The 25,315-nt window shown below is 39.5% G+C and overlaps 1 protein-coding gene across 1 annotated transcript; it reads right to left on the reverse strand.

The window, feature by feature from the left end:
• Positions 1 to 1,994: 1,994 nt before the first annotated feature.
• LOC141914501 (glycerophosphodiester phosphodiesterase domain-containing protein 5-like) lies at positions 1,995 to 25,315 on the reverse strand. The gene is made up of 14 exons (XM_074805721.1): positions 25,241 to 25,315; positions 12,896 to 13,122; positions 12,610 to 12,713; positions 12,060 to 12,153; positions 11,250 to 11,408; positions 10,307 to 10,400; positions 10,009 to 10,154; positions 9,409 to 9,491; positions 8,856 to 9,006; positions 8,095 to 8,322; positions 7,276 to 7,430; positions 6,169 to 6,316; positions 5,468 to 5,550; positions 1,995 to 2,144 (listed from the first exon to the last, which is right to left on the reverse strand). Exons 2-14 carry the CDS (start codon positions 13,022 to 13,024, stop codon positions 2,006 to 2,008), a joined length of 1,713 nt encoding a protein of 570 aa, XP_074661822.1. The 5' UTR covers positions 13,025 to 13,122; positions 25,241 to 25,315; the 3' UTR covers positions 1,995 to 2,005.

Genomic DNA, 25,315 nt, shown 5'->3' on the forward strand with positions numbered 1-25,315 from the left:
CGGAACTTAAAGAGTTAAAATCAGTTTCATCTCGGTTCGAGTTTCAGCTCTAGGGCCGGTTGCATAGTCATGGCCTAGACTTAAGACCAGTCTAAGACCAACTTAGTTCTATAGCTTATCTAACAACTTAAGACCATTCTTAAGATTAAAGACCACTTTTGGACTTAAGTCACGACTGTGCAACCGGCCCCTGAACTGTAAAACTGGGTCCATAGACGCCATCTGCGGAATACCTTCCAAGAGCTTCATTTCTGAAAACATTTTCAGACGAGGACCCCAGACCCTGACTATGTAACGTAGAGAACTTTTCTACTCCGGGTGCCCTAAAAGGGAGCCATTTACTCTCTGGGTATAGCTCTTGATCCATTTCTCCTAGGAGAGGGGGGCTGATGAACGAGGAGTATATTGAAAGACCGTATCAACTAACCGGCCAGGCAGGTGCCCTGATAACATAACATCGCAATCAACAATCGAGAAACTGTCAAAAAATCATAGCAAATAAATGTTCTTACAAAAAATAAAATAATTGAAAACTTTAAACCAGAACGGAAAGGAGGAAAAACCATCATTCTTTTCAAGGAGATTTGGAGGCAAGTTCTTTTCAGGATCCATTTCCGCAGTTGTTTAAGTTACCCTAGAGTTGAATAGAGTTCAAATATTTTCAGTAACGCTAGAGTAAAACATTAACAGTTCATGGCATAAAGATTTGACTAATACCCTTTCAGAGCTTGTACCCTGCTACGCGGTGTATAATCTACACACCCTATATCGTATCTATCTGCGGTGCGGTGTATTTATGACATTGTTGATTAGTAAAAAGCTCTATTGAAAGATGCAGCACCGGTCAAACATTGTTAGTATTAGTAACCGATGATACACCGCACTGCAGGGTAAATTCAGTATAGGGATATACCCATTATACACCGCGCTAAGGGGAAGACGTAATATAGCAGTATACCATTTATACACCGCACCGAAGTGGAATTTTCCAGAATTTTTGAATTATCATAAGCATTTTAGGGTATGAAATTGTCAGCACTGAAAGGGTTAAAACTACGAGTCAGAATTGAACCCATCAAACTCTAGGGCTCGAAGAACTTTGGAATTAGCCCCGCGAATCAAGGTACCAGGTATACGAAATAGCCAAAATAGAGAAAGCCGGTGGCGAGGGAAAAATGAAGCGAGGTAACTCTGATAGGGAAATGAGTAAATGAAAGGATGTCTGTACTCAATTCTATTATCGCGAAAGAGTAACCTCGAGTAAATGAGTACCATGCTTTTTTCCCGGATAGTTGGTTGAAGGTCGTTAAGTGCGGTGCATTATTCTATATACCAGGTAGTAGAGAATGTTGTTTCCGTTGAGATGAACAAAATTTCAAATAAATTTGGGGAAAGCGAAAATCAATAAATTGAAAATAAATCTTTTTTTTTTAAATACGCTCAAATCAAAGGAGACAAACGACGGCAGACCCAGTTCCAAAACGGTCTTATTTCACGGCCTTATTTTGGTCTTAAGATCTCAGACCACGCTTAGTGCAAACAGCCCCTGGGCCCAGTTTAACGAAAAAGTTTAAGCTTAAAAGGGTTAAGTTTGAATTGTTGTCCTCAATGAAAATATGTTAGAAGTAACCAATAGCAATAACACCGAAAATCTTAGTTAAACTTTTTCGTGAAACTGGGCCCTGGACTGCGAAAACTGGGCCAAGCTTCTTAAAATGTGAAAAATGTGCACTTTTTTGAAAGAGCATTACGACTTGCCGACCGGGTTCAGACCAAATTAAGTTTCCCGAGTCTCTTCGTTCAAACTCATGACTGGTCAATTGAGGGACGTGCCGAAATAGATTTGCGACTTTTCGATGGAACTGGATCCGTCGTTTGAAGGAATAAAATGCAACTAAATGTTATCGGAAATAAAGATTAAGAAGAAAAGCAACTATCCATGCGTACACACACTACTGATCGAAGGCCCGGGGTGCTGGGTGGAGCGCTGGCGGTGGTTTTAGTTTTAGATGACTAGTTTCTGTTTGATCTGTCGGTCGTTGCGTCTGTCCCTCAGCGGAATCACGCGCCGGGGCAGGGCGGCGCGTCTGCCCCCGCGGCCGCCACCGCCGACGGGCGATCTCAACACCGGCAAGAGCTTAAATCTGCAAAATAGACCAAACATCGAAACCGCGGGCTCGAAAATAAAAATACGCAATAGGATTACTACGAAAAAAAAAAAGAAAACAAAACAAACAATCGAGGATGGATTAAGGACAGAAAAAAAAATGTAACAAGCGTGGCGTGCAAAATCGAAACTACTTAAGAGCGTTTATGGTTTGCGAGAAGTTGTTACCGATTTTCAATTGATTAAATTCTCGGTTAATTGCTTTTACCCATTTTAATCGATTAAATAAATTTCTAGAAGTTTGATTTGAACAGTCGCGAGAAATTGATTCAATTGAATTTTGATAATAGAATTCTCTATTGATCGAACTCTAATCAATCAAATTGATTACTAGGTTGATTGAATCATCGAAAGTTGTTTAATTCAATTGAATTTTGATAATAGAATTCTCTATTGATCGAAATTCTAATCAATTAAATTGATTTCTAACTTGATTGAACGGTTGCGTGGTTGACGAATTTGATTGAATACTGAATTTAAACCTTGGTTCATTTAATGCTAGATTTATTGAATTTGGACTGACCAAATTTCTAGATTGATTAAATTACAAAGCAAATTTTCAAATATCGACATTATTCAAATGTATCAAACGACTTCGAATAATGTTCATTCAAATTTAATCATTTCACTCCTTTTTGGATTAAATCGAAACTTTCGGTGAATTTCACGATTCACGCAATAGATTGTTTTCAACTAATCCACCGGCTTATCAAATCAAACTTCAATTAATAAAATACATTTTCAAACCTCAAATAGATCAATTAAGTTAAGATTGGATAATCATAATTGACGGTCATTAATTTCTTTTACTATCTACGCAGCAGCACAGTTACGAGGACACGCAAGGTCACCAAAAAATACCACGGGAGGTAGGAAGGTCGAGAACAGCACGAAAAATACTTCGGGAATTTCTAAGAATTTAAAAACACGTAGTAAGGATAAATTGTATTGACTTTTAAACGCGACAAATCAGTTAACCCTTTCAGTGCGTCTACACCGCAGTGCGGTGTACGAATCAGTGATGGATTTTGCTAGTACACCGCACTGCGGTGTATTGATTTAATTAGTAATTACTAATTATCTTTTTTTTTTAGTACAAATTAATTAAACAAGTCAATGGTATACAAAATAGATACATGCTAAGGTCCAGAGGACATTATAAGCAATTTCTAATTATCGCTCTTGAAAGATGGCAGCACCTGTCAAACATAGTGAAATATTAGTTACTAACGATATACCATGCCAGGGTGTAGACGCACTATAGTGCTATTCCCGTTATTTAACACACTAGGGTGGGATTTTTCAGAATTTTCAAATTATCTTCAGCACTATAGGGTATTAATTAGCCAGCACTGAAAGGGTTAAAAACACGTAGTAAGGATAAATTGTAATGACTTTTAAACGCGACAAATCAGTTAAAATCGAAATTCGAGGAAAAAAAAAATCAAAATTTCTAGGGGGGAAAAAAATCTGAATTGACGATTGAATTTGGGATTTGAATGAATAAAACTTTTACCGAAAGCGAGCGAAATATCTACGTACGTTAGCGATAAAAAATATAAACAGAACGTATTTAATAGACGACAACGCCACCTAAGTTTCGCGTAAACCGGGGAATGGTTCAACAGTCGCGAGTTAATTAACGAACGTTTGATGATAATCGATCGGAAATGAAGTAATTCTCGAATTTTAGAGTTGAATCGGACTCGCGTCTGCGGAGACAGACCCTACTGTCCATCGCGCCTCCACTCCCTGCAACGTTTTGATTCGTTATGTCCTTAATAATCAATTGACCTGCCTTTATTACGCATCAGTTCATTCGGAAAGACGTTCACTTTCAGATAATAAACAATGATTTTTGGTAAACTAGTTTTTTCATCCATTTATCGGCGATTGTTTGACCAGGATACGCTCGCGTTACGCTCCAACCCGCTCCACAAACCGAAATTTAGCGCCGCCTGCTGAATTTTGTAATGAAAACGACCAGGAGTACCACAGTGGTGAGTTAAGATTTGACTCAAGGGTTAACTCATTGAAAATGAACTGATTTTAGCTCACGAATCAACTCTTACTTGCAACTGTGGAACTGGATCCTGGTGAACATGTCTTAGCTCAGTCTCCCACAAGAATTTCTAACAGCCTACGTATTTCTCAAAATTGAAGGATTTCAAAAGGAGTTTTGGGCATTTTGCTCAAAATTAACAAAAAGTTTCAAAAACTTTAAAAGCATCTTCCATTTCAAAGGAGTTTCTAAGGAATGATAATAAAATGGTTCCCACAGTTACAAGAATTATAAATTCCCAATTTTTTTCCCTAGTATTTCATGGGTGATTTTTCAATTTATCCAAATGGAAAATGGGGCCTTCATTAAAAATGAACAGATATCATCATACTACAGTCAACTTTTTAGTGGCAACTGGTTGATGAAGGTTATTTTCTAAGGACATCGCTGAAGAAAATTGCCCTTGGCAAATAAATGCAATACATGAAATGTGAATGAATTTTTCCAAATATTTCCCTGATTTGAGGACAATCTCTCAAATTCCCAAATATTTCCAAACTGGGATAGATCATTTCAAAATTCCCAAGTTTTTCCCAATCTCCCTGTTTCGTGGGAACCATGTTTAATAGTAATAATAATAATGTGTCTAAATCCAGCGAAGATGCACCGAGCAAGAACCAAAGAGTCGTAAGCGACTCTCAGAGTCATAATCATTGATCGATTGATTTTATTTTCATAGAACATAGTTTAGTATAATAATTTATCTTACAAAATACCACAATGGACTATGAAGGACTCGTCCAGAGCCTGAAGGTACGTTCACTGAACGAAACAGTGCGTAATAAAGGCAGATTGGCGCATCGTTTATGACATCGAAAACCCAGACATTCACGCAAAGGATATCAGCGCGACGGACAGTACGTCGGTTATACGGAAGGCTTTTACGCGACAAATATATGACTAAGAGGCAATAAATAAGAACGGGAAAAATTTCTCACACCGCGACGGTAAGAAAAGAGTGCTCCTTAAGTTAAAATCGATCGCAAATTCCGACCGTATTTCGAGATAGATATTCTCACGAATTTGTTTCTACAGATTTTATTATAAAAATCTAGATTCTAGTCCGAAAAAGTGGGTTTTTTCGAAATCATTTTTTTTTCTCGTTGCGTTAAGCGTTAAATAAAGATCGTTAAAAATCCAAAACACACCGCAAATATTAGACGTGTATATCATATAAATAGGTTACTACGGTAATTTGGTTGTTGTATAGAACCGCGTTGTTTTTACTTGGTACGTACCTTTGCGCGATGAAAATGAGAACGATGGCGATCAACGAAATCGAATCGACGATAATCCAGATTATCAGGTACGTCGTCGGCGACTGAAAAGAGAGAAGTTTCGGATTTTCGTCTTAAATTGTTGTTATCGTCCTCAGAAGGCTACTGTGGCAACGGAGGATTGCGATTGTGACAAGTGAGGATCCACCAGGTGTCCCTAGTGTGCGGTAGGACATCAACTACTGCGGCAATAGAGGATTCCACTTATGGCAAGTGAGCATCCACCAGGTGTCCCTAGTGTGTGGTAGGAAATCAACTACTGCGGCAATAGAGGATTCCACTTATGGCAAGTGAGCATCCACAAGGTGTCGCTCGCGTGTAGTAGGTCATCGACTACTGCAACAATAGAGGATACCACTTGTGGCGAGTGAGGGTCCACCAGGTGTCGTTAGTGTGCAGTAGGACATCAACTACTGCGACAATAGAGGATTCCACTTGTGATAAGCAAGGATCCACCAGGTGTCACTAGTGTGCAGTAGGACGTCAACTACTGCGGCAGTAGAGGATTCCACTTATGGCAAGTGAAGATCCACCAGGTGTCGCTAGTAGTTACTCAGTCCTCCTTGCTTAAAATTTCTCCTACGTTCCAATCAAAATCGAATCAACTTTTCTCAGTAGCATCTACCCTTAAAATCGCGACAACGTTTTCCAAGAATACTGACCATACGCCACAACGGTGCGTTCATATCGGACAGGGTCGTCACCCGGTTTGTGATAACCATTGAAACGCCGCTGCACCAATACAACGAATAAAGCCATACGGAATCGATCACGTACATTATCACAGTTATATTATTTCGACGAAGTTCCCTGCAAAATAAAAGAAAACAAGATAATTAATTTTAATAAATTATTTGACGCCTGCGAAAAAAAAGGTAGAATTTTTCTGATAAGCAAATGTGGGTTGGATATTTGAAATCGAAGTTTTAAAAAATTTGGGGAATTATGAGAGTTGGCGATTGGTTAGGTGATACAGGTCTTCCGACTGTAAATAGTGGTTTAGATTTTTTTATTGAAAATTGTCAATAATGATACTGAACTTGCGACCGACTCAGTTCATTTCACTTTTGCCTCGAAGCTGGTCTGCAACTTCATTGCCTCCATGGCTGAGGAAAGAGCTCTTCTGATGTCTGCTTCATCATGACTTTGGAGCATATCATGTGGCCTAACCCAGTCAGTTTGGCTGCCACTCGATATCCTCTTGAGTCTGGGTTGAAGTACTACGACAAATAATACCTCACGATTGCGGAACTGGGCCCAGTTACACAGTCGTGACTTAGGGCCAAAAGTGGTCTTTAATCGTAAAACTAGTCTTAAGTTGTTAGATTGGCTATAGAATCAAAATGAGCTTAAACTAGTCTTAAGTTGTTAGATTGGCTATAGAATCAAAATGAGCTTAAACTGGTCTTAAGTAGTTAGATAGGTTATAGAACCAAAACGAGCTTAGACTGGTCTTAAGTTGTGACATTGGTTGAAGAACCAAAATGAGTCAAGACAGGTCTGAAGTTGTTACATTGGCTATAGAACTAAGATTGTCCAAGACTGGTTTTAAGTTATAAGTAACAACTTAAAACCGGTTCTATAGCCGATGTAACCTACATTGGCTATAGAACTAAGACGGTCTTAGACTGATCTTAAATCACTAGGGTGGAATTTTTCAAAATTTTCAAATTATCTTCAGCACTATAGGGTATTAACTAGTCAGCACTGAAAGGGTTACTAGAACTGAGTCGTTGATAGTAAATTACTAGCCGTTTTTGAAAGAGTACCTAATATCGTCCAGCGTAAGATCGCTGTATTTCGAATTGACGTATTTGGCGTTACTGTTGAGAATGTACCGTACGCCTTTACGACCTTCGATGACCTTCTTGACGCCGGTCAATTGCAGCGCGCCGACGTCGCCCGAATCTTCCAACCACAAAACCTGAAAACGACAAAAAATAATTCGAAGTTCGTACCAAGTTGGGTTCTGGAGCCTGGAGCCACCCCTTGTGCGGTAGTTTTTCCCCGATTTTTCCACGTGATTATTCAAAATTCTCCCCGAGTGAATCAGAAAATTTCTAGGTTCAAAATGTTAGATAAAATTCATTCATTTTTCATCAATCACGTATCGATAAAAAAGATAAGGTCAATAGCGTCGCACGTTTTCCAGGTTTTTCGGTAAAATTGTCAAATTCCCTGACAAATTCCTTTTTTTTTTTTTTAGATTTTTCTGACCCTTGAGTTTTCCAGGTTTTCCAGGCGAGTGGCCACCCTGAATTTTGATTAAAAAAGAAAAAAGAAACATTCGTCAACAAGTTAACCCTTTCAGTGCGGTGTATAAATCAGTGATAGATTTTGCTAGTACACCGCACTGCGGTGTATTGATGTAATTAGTAATTATAACTCTTGAAAAATGGCAGCACATGTCATATATAGTGAAATACTAGTAACTAACGATACACCGCGCCGCGGTGTAGACGCACTATAGCGGTATTCCCGTTATTTAACACACTAGGGTGGAATTTTTTAGAATTTTCAAATTATCTCCAGCACTATAGGGTATTAATTTGTCAGCACTGTGAAAGGGTTAAACGAAGTATTTTTACCTTTTCTAGAGGAATTCCTGATTTTTTAATAGTTTCAGCAGTAATATTTGCGTGCAGCCCGTAAAACGGATGCAGCTCGTCTTTGTAGCCGGATTTTATATCGAACATCACCGATTTTTTCGTGCGATTCGCGTATTTCAAATACCGCAGCAACGTCGGTATTTCCTGCTTTTTGTAATCAACGATTTGCTCGTTCGTCAGCGAGCCGACTGTCCCGTACGGGTCTTTCTGAAATTGGATTTGAAACGTGCAATTAACTGCGAGATCATGAACAACCGCAGAACTGGATCCAGAGTCAATTTAAACCAACGCAACTGTGGAACTGGATCCAGAGTCAATTAAACCCATACAACTGTGGAACTGGATCAAGAGTCAAATTGAACCCACGCAACTGCAGAACTGGATCCAGAATCAATTAAACCAACACAACTGTGGAACTGGATCCAGAGTCAATTAAACCCACACAACTGTGGAACTGGATCCAGAGTCAAATTGAACACACAGAGCTGTAGGACTGGGTTCAGAGTAAAAATTCAACCCACAAAACAATGCACCCAAACCCATGTCACTGTGGAACTGGGCCCAGTCAAATTAAACCCACACAAGTGTGGAATTGGATCCACATTCAAATAGAACCCTCACAACTGTGGAACTAAATTCAGAGAAAAAATAAACCCGCACACAACTGGGCCCAGCGGGAAATTCAACCCGCACAACTGTGGAACTGGATGCGGCGGCAGGGCTCTCACACACGTACGTACCTGTAAAAAGAAGCTACCGGCGTCTAGTTTCAGTAAGTCTGATATATTAAACCGCACCGCCAGTTCGTTCACTCGGTCGGGGAATATTTTTTGAACGTTAGTCGTACGGAGCAGTTTATCGTCGTGTAACATGAACGCAACTCCATCGGAACTACACGAAAAAAAAAACCAAACAAAACAAAACGATAATTTCAACGGAACAAATTAAATATTAACGAAAAGGTGCCACCTCGTGGCCAAGTCCAAAAATGGCTCCGTACTTTGTAGGTATTGGTCCATAAACCATTCATACCAAATTTGGAACTGATCTGATTAAAACTGTAGGACTAGTAGCGATTCGAAGAAATCGTTTTTCTCAAAATTGGAAGAGTTCCTGACATTTTGTTCAAATCAAAGCGATTTCAAACACCTTTAAAAGCATTTTCCATTTAGAAGGATTTTCCATTTCCTTTTTAAGGAATCAAGGAGTCAAATAGGGAATTCCTTAGTTCCGGTCCTGAATTATTTATTTTTAAAGAAATTAATAATCAATCATAATGAATCTGGGTTTTACCTGACACGGACGTCTGATTCAAGTGCTACGGCTCCATGCTGGACGGCGCTTTCAAACGAAGCTAACGTATTTTCCGGCGCGAACTGAAACCAAAATGAAAAATATTTCACATTTTTGCATTTCAAACGAAACCTTGCGTAAAAAAATAATTCGTCAGAGTCGATCACAAGCTCACAGCCTGAGTTTGTGTACCCAGTTTAACTGCAGCAAGTGAGGATCCACCAGGTGTCACTAGTGTACAGTAGGACATCAACTACTGCAGCAAGAGAGGATTCCATTTGTGGCAAGTGAGCATCCACCAGGTGTCACTAGTGTACAGTAGGACATCAACTACTGCAGCAATGGAGGATTCCACCAGTGGCTAGTGAGGGATCCACCAGATGTCGCTAGTGTGCAGTGGGACAGAAACTACTGCGGCAATAGAGGATTCCATTTGTGGCAAGTGAGGGATCCACCAGATGTCGCTAGTGTGCCGTAGGACATCAACCTCTGCGGTAGTGGATTTCACTCGTTGCAAGTGAGGTCCCCCTAGGTGTCGCTAGTGTGCGGCAATATAGGATTGCACTTGTGTGATAGACAAAATGGAAACAATTGACTTACAGCAGCGTTGCCGCGGTGGCCGATGATTTGAGGTTTAGCCGGAAGGTGACTCGACTGGCAGACACACGGCGAACTAACCAGCAGCGGACTTAGATATAAAAATAACATCCACACGATAAAGGCAACTGACCAAAATATCTTCAATCCTGAAAATAAGAACGAAATCATGTTGTAAGGTTTACTTTAATTTGGATATTTCATTTTTTTTCTTCAAAAGTTGTCAAACTCCTTCTCTGTGGCTCGGTGTTGGGGGAAAACTCTGGTGCCGTGTTGACGCATTGGAAGGGATGAAACGTACCTTTTGTTCTAATTCGAAGCCACTGTCCGGCCATTAACCAGGACAACAACGTCATAAGACAAACAGCACCAATCTGAATGAATGGACCAGTTATCTGAAATACACGTCAATTACGTCAAAAGCTCATTTTCACAAACTCAGGGCCGAGTTGTACAAATCAAGACCAGTCTTAGAATTAAAGCTGGCATCAATCTGCAGCCTGAAACCATTCATAATCGAAGTGCAAAATATGATCATCTTTTCAAACATAAAATGTCTAATTTCTCAGGTGAAGCACTGAATACATGTGAAGTGTGGACGATCAGTTTTTGAAAGTGAGCTGAATATATGTCTGATGTCTGGTGATTGTAGTTCATTTTCAATCTGAAATGTCTCACATGAAGTCCTGAACACATGTGAAGCGTGGACGATCAGTTTTTAAAAGTTTGCTGATAAAATGTCTAATGTCTGATGTTTGTAGCTCAATTTCAATTAGAAATGTCTCAGGTTACGTTCTGAACACATGTGAAGTTGTGCTTTAAGTATTGAATGTCTGAAGGGTTCAAGGTTCAAGGGGGAGACCGATATATCTTCATAAGGTTTAACCCTTTCAGTGCTGGCTAATTAATACCCTATAGTGCTGAAGATAATTTGAAAATTCTGAAAAATTCCACCCTAGTGTGTTGAATAACGGGAATACCACTATAGTGCGTCTACACCGCGGTGCGGTGTATCGTTAGGTACTAATATTTCACTATGTTTGACAGGTGCTGCCAACTTTCAATAGAGATAATTAGTAATTACTAATTAAATCAATACACCGCAGTGCGCTGTACTAGCAAAATCCATCACTGATTCGTACACCGCACTGCGGTGTAGACGCACTGAAAGGTTTAAGGACACCTACGGTTACGACTCCCCGAATCATAAAAACAGAGAATATTTTCCGACATAAATAACTTACGTGAATGGAAAGAGTGAAGAGGGTCCACTCGTAGACGGCGATGTGCGAGATCACAGATATAGCAGCGAGCGCGACAGCAGCGAACAGAACCAACAGCACGCGGTGTAAATAGTGCATGAATAATTGATACTGAAATGTTACGTGGCACAACGCGAATATCTGAAATTAGAAATGCGCGGAAAAACTGAGCAACGCTTATCGTTAAAACACCGGGTATTCCGGTAATCGAGGTATTCAGGTTAATCAGATTCCTGGGCCCGGTTTCATAGACTGGGTATCAAAGTTATCCCTAGAGGTAAATCCTCAATCTGGGTGACAACCACCATGGTTACAATGAGAAACCATGGTTGTAACTGACAAATTTCAAAATGTTCCAAGGGATTATTTTTCTTCCACATCTATGAAACCCAGCCCTGGGGCCAGTTGCACAGTCGTGACTTAAGTCCAAAAGTGGTCTTAAATCTTAAGACTGGTCTTAAGTTGTTAGATTGGCTATAGAACTAAGTTGGTCTTAGACTGGTCTTAAGTCTAAGCCATGAATATGCAACCAGTCCCTGAACTGTAGAATTTCAAGATTTACTATACCAGCAACTGCTTTTTTTCCACATATTTTTTTCTGTTTAGACTTAACTCTTGAGTTCGTAAGATAGATATATTTATTTTCATCAGATAAGAATCATACAAATTGATTTTTATTATAAATATTGAAATAGAAATTTGTACACGATATCAGATGAGGAACACAGTGCAAGCCTAACTCTAGAGTCAATTCATTACTGGGAACTCGTTTAAAAGAAAATGCACACTTACTGTTAATAAAATGAAATAAATGAAAATGGCGGCGGTGATACCGAATATAACGGCGTACCAGTTAAACCATGATAATACAATCTCAAATATATACCTGAAATATACGTCAAACAAATACTTTAATACATAGACCTGTGAATTACACAGTCAGTGGCAAGTGAGGATCAACCAGGTGTCGCTAGTGTGCAGTAGGACATCAACTACTGCAGCAATAGAGGATTCCACTTGTGGCAAGTGATGATCCACCAGGTGTCGCTAGTGTGCAGTAGGACATCAACTACTGCGGCAATAGAAGATTCCACTTGTGGCAAGTGAGGAACCACCCGGTGGCACTAGTGTGCAGTAGGATATAAGCTACAGAACACTGTTCAGCTTCAAGAAAAAAGTTCAACTTAAAATCTTGGGTTGATCTGCTGTTGGTGACTTCATTTTCTCAATGAGGACAACAATTCAAAGTTAGTTGTAATGTTTCATGGAATTGAACCCCCAGGCCTTGTTTTTAATGTACAGGATGTATTCATATGAAGAAAGTGCACATCTTAATACTTACCAGTTTACTGAGTCAAAGTCATTGTAGACGACCAGCCAGAAATATAAACTCATACCCACAAATATCGTTAACAGCAACAACAACACGAACCACGTTCTGTCGCACTGTAACAAAACAAAAACAAAACAAAATTTAAATTTGAAATTTATTTCTTATGTCATTTGTATGGGATAAAAAAATTTCGATTTTATTTCCAAAAATTCCTTTTAAGCACGTATTCCTCTGTATTTCATGCGACCGAGTCCGCCCACTGCGGGCCAAACGGGGGACACGCACGTCCACGTACCTTCGAGTTGGGCATCTTCGATTGCTTGTAACGTTTCCATCGGCAACCGAAGCATCCCGTGATGCAGAGGCTGCAGTAGTTCTGATGGTAGTACTGTATCCGTCGGATGCTGGACCGACGATAAGCCATCGTCGTCGCTGTTCTCGTAGAGCGCTTAGGAGCAGACGTTAGACTTTTCTTCAATTTAATTCGTACATAATGGCCGCGACCGGCTCGGCTTCAAATTTCTGAAAAATAGAAATTTCTTTTTTTAAGAAAATAATATAATAATAATAATAATAATAATAATAATAACAATAATAATAAAATATTAATAATAATAATGCCATTTATACAGTGCTAAATCCATCCGTCAGTGTACACATTAATTGTAAGGCAATACAGAAATTGTATGAAAACGTTAAAACTATGTTAATCAGCTTGATCGGTGAATCGGTGACGAGTTTAACCATTTCAGCACGTCTACACCGCAGTGCGGTGTATGAATGAATGAATGAGTGATTATGCTAGTACACAGCATCAGCATCGCGGTGTATTGATGCAATTAGCGATTAGTTCCAGGTCGAATGAAGTTAATCCTTTCAGTGCCGTGTATAAATCGGTGATGGATTTTGCTAGTACACGGCACTGCCGTGTATTGATGTAATTAGTAATTAGTTTTTATCTCAATTGAAAAATGGCAGCACGTGTCAAACATAGTGAAACACTAGTAACTAACAATACACCGCACCGCAGTGTAGACACACTATAGTGGGTTTCCCGTTATTCAAAACACTAGGGTGGAATTTTTCGAAATTTTTACATCATCTCCAGCACTAAAGGCCCTAGGGTATTAATTAGTCAGCACTGAAAGGGTTGATACAATTGAATTACACCGCGGACTACGATTTCGACCGGACCTGGAACCAGTTTCTGTCCACACAAAAAGATTAAGTCCGTTCCACTGTCGTATACAGGATCCCTACTGATCCGTCATTCCAGAATTCTAGACTTTTCACGGAGAAAATTCCGAATCTCGAGAAGTGTATGCGTCACTTTCATATCCCAAATACAGTACAACACTCCTCCTTAATCGGTACTGTTTATCTTGGTAAAACATTATTTCAGTGGAATCTGTGTGTATAAGGCATTTGACTGCAAACAAACAAACCAACAAACCTCAAAATTTTCCAATTGTCAATATCTCCAAATTCAAAGAGTTTTCGAAAACTTTTGAGCATTTCGCTCGAATTCAAGGATATTCAAAGACTTCAAAAAAACATTTTCAGTGGAGTATTTCAAGGAATCAAGTAGTCGTAGGGACCCTGTTATAGATTCACTCAGAAAACATGGCTGAATCGCGACAAATTCCCAGGTTTTTCCCAAGTATTTCATGGGAGATTTTGCAATTATCGCAAATAGAAATGAAGAGATATCATTTTAGTCAACATTTTAGTGGTGACTGGTTGATAAAGGTGATTCTCAATGGAAATCGCTGAAAAGTAAATGAATTTCCCAAACATTTTCCTGATTTGAGGAAAACGTTTTAAATTCCAAAATATTTCCAAACTGGTAATTGTCATTTCAAAATTCCCAATTTACCTGTTCTGTGGGAACCATGTTTCCGTTGCGCAGTTGTGGCCTGTTTACACCACACAGCGCGGGATAATTAGTTTATGTTACACTGTATCAATAGTAAATGAGTAAAAAAAATACCGCGATCTCAATCAACTAGCTACATTAACACAATAATGTAATTAAGCCATTTTCGAGTTTACATTGTTTCTATTGCGTTGTAGTTCCTGAAAGTGTTACACACGGAAAAACCTCCCCGAAACTTGTTGTCAGCACGCCAAATTGCGTCGCGACTGAAGATATGACCCATACAGGGGTTACAGTGGTAAGGCCAGGACGAAAATAAGTACTACGAAAGGTTTTTTCCCCCGGAAAGTTTAGACACAAAAAGAAGGACTTTTCGGGTTGGAGAGAAGCACTTTCCAGTAAAATGAGGGCCCATCAGGGAGCATTTTCGTATGCCTATATCCAAATACATACAAGTCATAAAGACCAGTCAAATATCCAATACATTCAATCTTACTGACAATTGAATTAACAGGCCTAAGGAATAAACCACTATAAGACATTTCATCAGTACAATTTCTGATCGTCCACACTTCACATGTGTTCAGTACTTCATCTGAGACATTTCTAATTGAAAAAAACACCAGATATTAGACATTTTATCGGCACACTTTCAATAACTGATCGTCCACACTTCACATGTGTTCAGTGCTTCACCTGAGACATTTCTAATTGAAAATGAACTACAAACACCAGACATTAGACATTTTATCAGCACACTTTCAAAAACTGATCGTCCACACTTCACATGTGTTCAGTGCTTCACCTGAGACATTTCTAATTGAAAATGAACTACAAACACCAGACATTAGACATTTTATCAGCACACTTTCAAAAACTGATCGTCCACACTTCACATGTGTTCAGTGCTTCACCTGAGACATTTCTAATTGAAAATGAACTACAAACACCAGACATTAGACATTTTATCAGCACACTTTCAAAAACTGATCGTCCACACTTCACATGTGTTCAGTGCTTCACCTGAGACATTTCTAATTGAAAATGAACTACAAACACCGAACATTAGACATTTTAACAGCGCACTTTCAAAAACTGATCGTCCACACTTCACATGTGTTCAGAACTTCACCAGAGACATGTTCAATTGAAAATGAACAATATAGTAAATGTCTGAATGGTTACTGTAAAACCCTGATACCTGCGCAGAATCCCACCACTCTGCTCGAAAAGCCATGAAAATATCTCGAGTTTAAACCCCGCGTCTGCCTTAGTCTCCGATTAATCGAACCTGTTGAATGTATCCCGAAAGTGAAATAAATTTCATATTAGCTCAAGTTATAGATTCCTCTCTCTCTCTCTCTCTGCCGGTATCCGGCATACCCCGATCCATAGGAATCATTATCGAATTGATTCATCAGCATCTCGCGCTCGTGGCGTCATCGCCATGGCAACTGCGCGCCAAACGCTCCAGCACACTCCGAGAGACTCGCGGATATTTCGCAACTGGTTCAAACGAGGAAACAAAAACGTGACGGTTTCCCGTTAATTACCCTACTACTTCAAGTCACCACACGCGGCGCCGGTGTGGTCGAGCAGTTTCAGAGCGAGTGATAATACCCAGGAATCATAGTTAAATTAAACCCACACAATTGTGGAACTGGGTCCAGAGACAAATTTAACCCACACAACTGTTGAACTGGATCCAGAGACAAATTAAACCCACACAATTGTGGAACTGGATCCAGAGACAAATTAAACCCACACAATTGTGGAACTGGATCCAGAGACAAATTAAACCCACACAATTGTGGAACTGGATCCAGAGACAAATTAAACCCACACAATTGTGGAACTGGGTCCAGAGACAAATTAAACCCACACAACTGTTGAACTGGGTTCAGTCAAATCAAGCCCACACAACTGTGGAACTGGATCCAAAGTCGAAATTAACCCTGGCAACTATGGAACTGAGCTCAGAGTCGAATTAAACCCAAGAACGTAGACGTAAACTCAGACCCTATCTCACCTCCGCCTACAATCCATCAATGTAATAACCCTAATTGTTATAATTGCTCACTCTCCTGAACCCTCTAGCTTACTCATATAAAACTCTCCTGATATTTACGAAAATTATCAACTCCCATTTCCTTTCCCTTTGTTTATCATTTTCCTTTCGTTTTTCCCCCTGGGCGCTTACGACAGCGCCCTTTAGGCTTTGCTTAGCCCACACAGAAAGCTACTGTTCGTTCTCTCCCTCTCCCTCTCCCTCTCCCTCTCCCTCTCCCTCTCCCTCTCCCTCTCCCTCTCCCTCTCCCTCTCCCTCTCCCTCTCCCTCTCCCTCTCCCTCTCCCTCTCCCTCTCCCTCTCCCTCTCCCTCTCCCTCTCCCTCTCCCTCTCCCTCTCCCTCTCCCTCTCCCTCTCCCTCTCCCTCTCCCTCTCCCTCTCCCTCTCCCTCTCCCTCTCCCTCTCCCTCTCCCTCTCCCTCTCCCTCTCCCTCTCCCTCTCCCTCTCCCTCTCCCTCTCCCTCTCCCTCTCCCTCTCCCTCTCCCTCTCCCTCTCCCTCTCCCTCTACTCAAAAGCACTAACTAATTTTCAAAGCACCAAAATTAAAATTTTTCTTCAAAAAAAAAAAGAAAAAAAAACATAATATGAATTTTACACGTATTTTCATATTCTCGCGAATGAACAACGCGGGAGACGCCCGAAAAACATACAAAACCTAAACATTCTTCCTAGATGATAAAGCAAATTATCTGCGTACACGGCATGAATCAACGCACAATACTGCAGTAAGTATAGTTAGTTAGCGCTGATTATAGAGTCATGACGCACATCGTAAGCATGAAACTATGAAACGTAATCCCCGCAAAAATTTCCCGTGAGATATCATCATCGTAGAACGGCGGCGGGTCACACATAGCTGAGGTCGACTCGCAGCATTCTGCACCGCCGGCAAAATATGTCGCGAAAAAAATCCTTAATTACTTCGCGCATCGGCGTTAGGCGTTTTTTTCTCTCTCAATAATTTGCAGTTATTATACGGAATATTTCTTTTTTTTTGGGAAACGAAAAGAAAGGACGAAGGGAATAATTAAACGGTTACATTTTTCCAGTATTTTCCGTGAAAATTTGCGGTAGACCGAGCACTACTAGCAACGCCTAGTGGATCCTCACTTGCCACAAGTGGAATCCTCTTTCATCGCAGAAGTTTATGTCCTACTGCACATTAGCGACATCTGGTGGATCCTCACTTGCCACAAGTGGAATCCTCTATTACCGCAGTAGTTTCTGTCCCACTGCACACTAGTGACACCTGGAGGATCCTAACTTGCAGCAAGTGGAATCCTCTATTACCGCAGTAGTTTCTGTCCCACTGCACACTAGTGACACCTGGAGGATCCTAACTTGCAGCAAGTGGAATCCTCTATTACCGCAGTAGTTGATGTCCTACTGTACATTAGCGACACCTGGTGGATCCTCACTTGCCACCAGTGGAATCCTCTATTACCGCAGTAGTTGATGTCCTACTGCACATTAGCGACATCTGGTGGATCCTCACTTGCCACAAGTGGAATCCTCTATTACCGCAGTAGTTGATGTCCTACTGCTCACTAGTGACACCTGGTGGATCCTCACTTGCCACAAGTGGAATCCTCTATTACCGCAGTAGTTGATGTCCTACTGCACACTAGCGACACCTGGTGGATCCTCACTTGCCACAAGCGGAATACTACATTGAATTTTGGAAAAAAAACTGAAGCGCCGAAGACCGAGTAACTACTAACTAATAATATAACGACACGTTTTGGTGGAACCATGCGGAATCCTCACTTGCCACAGGAAACTGAATGTACTATGCGTGTAAGTCGTATCCATTATGTATTAAACGACGACCTTCATCGAAAAAGTACAACCGGCATTCATGACCGAATAAAAACCATTAAAAAAAAAAACAACAACCCGCGGATCATTATGCGTACCACACGATGTCATCATGACTAGAAAATACTTCCAACGATACAGGATGCGGAAAAAAACCGATCTCTTAAAAATGCTACGTTCGTGGCCATTAGCCAACTGCACCAACTCTCCCAGGCTAATAACTACCAACCTAACCCCCATGGGAATCGGTTCTCTTCTCAGGCCGCTTTAATCGCGATTGATTCTTATCTTCGCGGCGAATAAAAACCCCTGCTGCCCGTAAAACATCGGAGAAATTTTCGTTGATCGGTTATTTCCGTCTCGAAAATTTTGAAAATATAGTATAGATAACGAACAGCTTTCCAATTAGTAAAATTGTCCAGGCAAACTTAAGCCCGACATTCAAACTTTTTGAGCTGAGATAAATACCGACTCAAAGAGTTAAAGACTGACTCAAAAGTTGAATTTAAGACTGATCCAAGAGTTAAAAACTGACTCAAAAGTTTAAGACTTAGTCAAAATTTTAAGACTGATTCAGGAGTTAAAGACTGACTCAAAAGTTGAATTAAAGACTGATCCAAGAGTTAAAGACTGACAAAAGAGTTAAAGAATGACTCCCAGGCTTAAAGACTGACCCAAGAGTTAAAGACTGACTAAAGAGTTAAAGAATGACTCCCATTACTTAAGACTGTGACCCAAGAGTTTAAGACTGACTATAGACTCAAATACTGACTCAAGAATCAGAAACTGACTCAAGACTCAAATACTGACTCAAATACAGACAGACTCAAATACTGACTCAAGACTCAAATACTGACACAAGACTCAAATACTGCCTCAAGACTCAAATACTGACTCAAGACTCAAATACTGACTCAAGACTCAAATACTGTCTCAAGACTCAAATACTGACTCAAGACTCAAATACTGACTCAAGACTCAAATACTGACTCAAGACTCAAATACTGATTCAGGAGTCAAATACTGACTCAGGAATAAAATACTGACTCAGGAATAAAATACTGACTCAAGAGTTCAAGACTGACTCCGTAGATTTAAAGTTTGTGTACATTCTAATTCTTCAGGATTCCGGTTGACGCCGTTCGCAATGTTGCCACCCTGGATAATTTTTCCTTATAAAAAACAGTCGCGGCGGAGAAATTAGAAAAATAATCGAATATTCAATCGACGACTAACAATGATAAGACAACCCCGCACGAAAAGAACCAATTTAAATTCCTCAACTAACGACGTGTATATCGGATAAAAAGAAATCGAGGTCACCGGACTAGAATCTGGATGAGAAGATATACATCGAGGGGTTATATAAGTCGGTTAGCCGTTTGAAGAATTTCATTAAAAAGAAAAAAAAACTTGGAATAATTTCCTCCGACGAGGGCCGGTCGTTAAAATTCTTATCCGTTAACATTGAAATTTTTTGATGATGCGATAAGCTAGGTTGGCGGTTCTAAAGGCCGGTTGTACGCACGGGACCTGCTGCAATATTTCCACTTCAAAGTCCCTCGGATTTTCTTATATATAGATCAGGGAATCAAAATATTTCCCTGACCCTCGACCGAAAATTCCTGTTTCTTATCAAGAGTTTCCTTGTGAGACTCGTCACCAGCAAGAACAACATGACACCAAAAATTCAAATTCCCTGATTAAATTATAAGGTATCCTCGGTGAGGGCTGTTTCTTATCAAGAGGTTCCTTGTGTCACTCGTCACCAGCAAGAACAACATGACACCAAAAATTCAAATTCCCTGATTAAGTTGTAAGATATTCTCATTGAGGGCTGTTTCTTATCAAGAGGTTCCTTGTGTCACTCGTCACCAGCAAGAACAACATGACACCAAAAATTCAAATTCCCTGATTAAATTGTAAGATATCCTCAGTGAGGGCTGTTTCTTATCAAGAGGTTCCTTCCTTGTGTCACTCGTCACAAGCAAGAACAACAATTCAAATTCCATGATATTTCCATGACCCTTGACCAAAAATTTCCTGACCAAATGAGATACCAGTGTGCCACTTGTCACCAGCGGAAAGACGACACCAACCCAAAGTACACGATGGCTACTGAAGCAAATTCAAAAACGGAGACCTGCTTAATTCAGGACCGACAAAATTCACTTTGGTTCAAATGAGAAATCCGAATTAAACATTATGTCTTATAACAACATGCATATAAATAAAGGTTGACCGCAAATAATCGGGATAAAATCGAAATTAATCTGAGCCCGTAGTGAGCGGGGTTTGACTCACAAATTGCCGAACAGCAGTCTCTTCCTAACCTGCGTTAATGCGTTCTTATCCAATCTCTAATCCTGCCCTCTCTCTCTCCCTCTGTCTTACAAATATTAAACGTATTGACTTGACTCTTCTGTATATCACCTTATTGTGTTACATACATACATATTTATAGAATTACTAGCTGTGTGATTACACTGAGTGTTTACAGGGTTCCAATAATAAAACAATGAACTTACAACAAGTTCTCAATGTGTCTAGAAGAATAACAATATACAAGCAAATCAGGTCGCTGGATATACATAGTGCAATCTCACTGTAACAACTGATTTCAGGGGACCTGATAATGGGGTGTTCATTATAAGTGATAGTTCGTTGAAATTAATTAGACATTTTATCAGCTCACTTTCAAAAACTGATCATCCACACTTCACATGTGTTCAGTGCTTCACCCGAGACATTTATAATTGAAAATGAACTACAAACATCAGGCATTAGACATTTTATCAGCACACTTTCAAAAACTGATCGTCCACACTTCACATGTGTTCAGGGCTTCACCTGAGACATTTTTAATTGAAAATGAACTACAAACACCAGACATTAGATATTTTATCTGCAAACTTTCAAAGACTGATCGTCCACACTTCACATGTGTTCAGGGCTTCACCTGAGACATTTTTAATTGAAAATGAACTACAAACACCAGACATTAGATATTTTATCTGCAAACTTTCAAAAACTGATCGTCCACACTTCACATGTCTTCAGAACTTCACCTGAGACATTTTTAATTGAAAATGAACTACAAACACCAGACATAAGACATTTAAGTCCAAGGCAGTAAATTGATACTTGTATCAATCTCTTCAAGCCGCTTTTATTCTTCGTTTAAATGAAGATCAAATATATGCGGTATCATGGAATCCGATGTATGTCGAAATGCAGTCTACGGAACACTCTATTAGGAGTGATAAGTGGTGATAAGTATGCCGCGGTATTTACTACACTGATAAGAATGCACATGACCGAAAAGCAAAACCCCGCAACACGTTGAACTAACAGCTTACCACAAACACACCTCACTCGAGAAAATGCATCGGTGGCAAAATATTCAAACCGAAATATCGAAAAAACGCCGAGAAAAACCAACGTGTTCATTTCGTGAAACGCAGTTTCTATTCATGTTTCACACTAATTCGCGATTCGAGCAGGACAAAAAACTCTGTTTCATGTTTTCAGTGAAACGTGTAATTGTAAATACTTTTGATGTCTATTGAAAGATGATAGCACCTGTCAAACATAGTGAAACACTAGTAACTAACGATACACTGCACCGCGGTGTAGACGCACTATAGTGGTATTCCCGTTAGTCAACAGAATAGGGTTGAATCTTCCAAAACTTTTAGATTTTCTCCAGCACTATAGGGTGAATTAATTAGTCAACACAGAAAGGGAAGAAATTCACCGGGAAGAAATTCACCGACAGACGGTAGTTTTCAAGCGACACGACATAGACTCCGATAGACCCGGCGATTTCACGGTGACCGATATCGGAAACCGTATCGATCGGGAAATTTACACCGACTTCCAATCAATTTCTCTCCTCTACGACGCAGAGCGCGAGAAGGTATCGTAAATCAATTACTCGTTTATATATTATTATGCACCGTCTGTCCTTCCGACACTGAATGACCGGAAGATCCCCAGGTTACATAGTCTATTCTTCTAAATACCAGAGCAGCACGACCACCTTGCATCGGAATATTCTTCAGGCTCTCAAGTCATTAGATTGGCTGTAGGACCAAAATGAGTTTAAACTGGTCTTAAGTTGTTAGATTGGTTATAGAACCAAAATGAGCTTAGACTGGTCTTAAGTTGTTAGATTGGTTATAGAACCGAAATGAGCTTAGACTGGTCTTAAGTAGCTTAGATTGGTTATAGAACCGAAATGAGCTTAGACTGGTCTTAAGTAGCTTAGATTGGTTATAGGACCGAAATGAGCTTAGACTGGTCTTAAGTAGCTTAGATTGGTTATAGGACCGAAATGAGCTTAGACTGGTCTTAAGTAGCTTAGATTGGTTATAGAATCAAAATGAGCTTAGACTGGTCTCAAAATGCTTAGATTGGCTACAGACCCAAAATGTGCATAGACTGATCTTAAGTTATTAGCTCGGGTTAGAGGCCTAGAACCATATCAATTTGGGTCTGAAGACATTATATTGGCTTTAAAACTGAAATCAGCTCAAAACTAGATTGGCTATTAAAGAATCTTTATCAAACAGTTGGTGTAGCTTTGAATTACACGTATATCCTAAGAAAGAATAGAGTTTGACATTGATTTTTTGCAGTAGTTCCTACATGGCAGGTCAACTAGGCCTACTTTTGTCTATTAAAGGTAATGTATATAGGCCTATGCGTGCCAATGTCACATAGGCCTACCTGAAATTACTGTTTTTTACGGCAATGTCAACGACTGTTTGTTTTGCTTTGTTTGAAGAAAACTTGATTTGAATAAATGGAGAAGAGACTCTCATGCAAGTGACACAATACGTGACATTACAGATATAGTGAACAGGTTTGAAGTGCGCATGAAACACGAGTCAAATGAAACCTACGCAATTGGGGAATTGGATCCACATTCAAATTAAACACACACAACTGTTGGAACTGGATTCAGAGTCAAATCAAACCTGCACAACTGTGGAACTGGGTTGAGAGTCAAATCAAACCCGCACAACTGTGGAACTTGGTTCAGGGGCAAATTAAACCCGCACAACTGTGGAATTGGATCCAGTCAAATTAAACCCACACAACTGTGGAACTTGGTTCAGGGGCAAATTAAACCCGCACAACTGTGGATCTTGGTTCAGGGGCAAATTAAACCCACACAACTGTGGAACTGGATCAAGAATGAGGGGTCATACTAAACACCGTCAGACACCGTCAGGAAGACCGTCAGACACCGTCATGAACTCACGGGTTATACTAAACACCGTCAGGAAATAAAAAACAATGATTGTGAATTCTAAAATTGAATATCAACACTAAATGAGTCCTACTGTGCAAATTGAATTTGGAAATACATTTTTTTATATAACACGAGTTTTCCTTGGTAAACTCAACAATACGCTGTGCAAATTGAGCAAATTTTGTGAAATAAATCTTTTCGTAATATATCGTAGTTTTTAGTATCTTAGTTTGAGTTAAACTTTTTTCCGAAATCTAACAATCACTTTATTTTTGCCAAATTGTTATTACTTCGAAATGACAACAAAGTGATTAATAAATTGCAAACTGGGTCTGTTCCATGTTCCCTAACCCCTTAATTTAAGTTAATTTTTCATTTGTTTATTTTGTTTAAAATCTTATATTTGTATCAATGTATAATTATTCTAAAATAAGATCGATTACTTTGCCTTGATTTCAATGTACATTACAGTTCGAAAAAAGTTGAATAAATTGCGTTTCCTATTCATGTAAATATCAATTTTGTCAGTCATTTACCTTTTATAAATTTTTCAAAGTTTCCTTTTTTTCATTAGATTATTTTGCCTTTTAAAAGTTGAATAAATGGGCCGGAATAAATTGTTTACCAGGGATTGCATTTCCTATTCATGTATATATCAATTTTGTCAGTCATTTACCCTGTGTAGTGTATTTGTATATTGTTATTTTCAATTTTGCCTTTATTTTAATTTCGGCGTACTCTTAATGTATAAGCTTGAGTTGATTTCTCAAATTGTGAATAAACAACATTTTAGTATTTTCAAGAGTCGTTTCAAATTTGCTTTCCTTTTCTGCCTTCAAGATTCACTCTTCATGACGGTGTCTGACGGTCTTCCTGACGGTGTCTGACGGCTCCTGACGGTGTCTGACGGCTCCTGACGGTGTCTGACGGCTCCTGACGGTGTTTAGTATGACCGAGAATGAGATTTAACCCACACAACTGTGGAATTGGATTCAGAGTCAAATAAAAAAATCAAGCCTTAATCAAACCAATTTTGAAAATATTTCATTAAGCCATGTTCCCAATAAGATTGAACAGTTTTCATTTTCTAAGCGCCTTTCTAGGAAACTCGAATCCCGTAAGCATTATCACCAGTACTAACAATACATTCTTTCACGCCATGTGACAAATGACTTTAGCGAAATGACTAATCTTTAAATATATCACACTTGGTCTCGAAAACTTTAACCAACCCAACCCAGCCAAAAATGGTCACGCTCTTAACTTTAACACTCAGCAGAACCTTAAGTTTTAGTAAGCGGCTAATATTTGCGCTACTGACATTCAAAATCTTCAGTTTGGCACAAACTTCAATCTAGACTAGCAGCCTAAACCAACCCCTTTTTAAAGCGGGGTAAATATATGTAATGGCTACCAAGTTCTTAAGGCCGAGTCTTATCAGAATTCATCTGAAAAAAACAGTTGGTTTTCGGTCTTTTTTTCAGAACGATTGATTTGAATTGATTTCGAGATTTAAAATCCGCCACCAATTTCAGGACGTAAATGAGGCCGATTTAAAGCTGAAAAAAACAGATGTCGAAAGTTTAAACAACGAGTAAATCATAGAATCGACAGTTTACCGGTTCGATTAGAAATATCCACTGCCGTATAAATCCATCGCGGTGAATCACTCAACAGGTCTCACCTACTAAAAC

The sequence above is a fragment of the Tubulanus polymorphus genome, unplaced genomic scaffold (assembly GCF_964204645.1).
Source record: "Tubulanus polymorphus unplaced genomic scaffold, tnTubPoly1.2 scaffold_32, whole genome shotgun sequence".
NCBI lineage: Eukaryota > Metazoa > Nemertea > Palaeonemertea > Tubulaniformes > Tubulanidae > Tubulanus > Tubulanus polymorphus.

Coding starts and splice junctions, on each gene's coding strand:
- LOC141914501 (XM_074805721.1), bottom strand. CDS start 13,024: ATGGCTTATCGTCGGTCCAGCATCCGACGGATACAGTACTACCATCAG. Junction 9,492..10,008: donor GCCACCGCGGCAACGCTGCT/GTAAGTCAATTG, acceptor TTTTGGTTTCAG/TTCGCGCCGGAAAATACGTT. Junction 6,317..7,275: donor CTTACGCTGGACGATATTAG/GTACTCTTTCAA, acceptor TTTATTTTGCAG/GGAACTTCGTCGAAATAATA.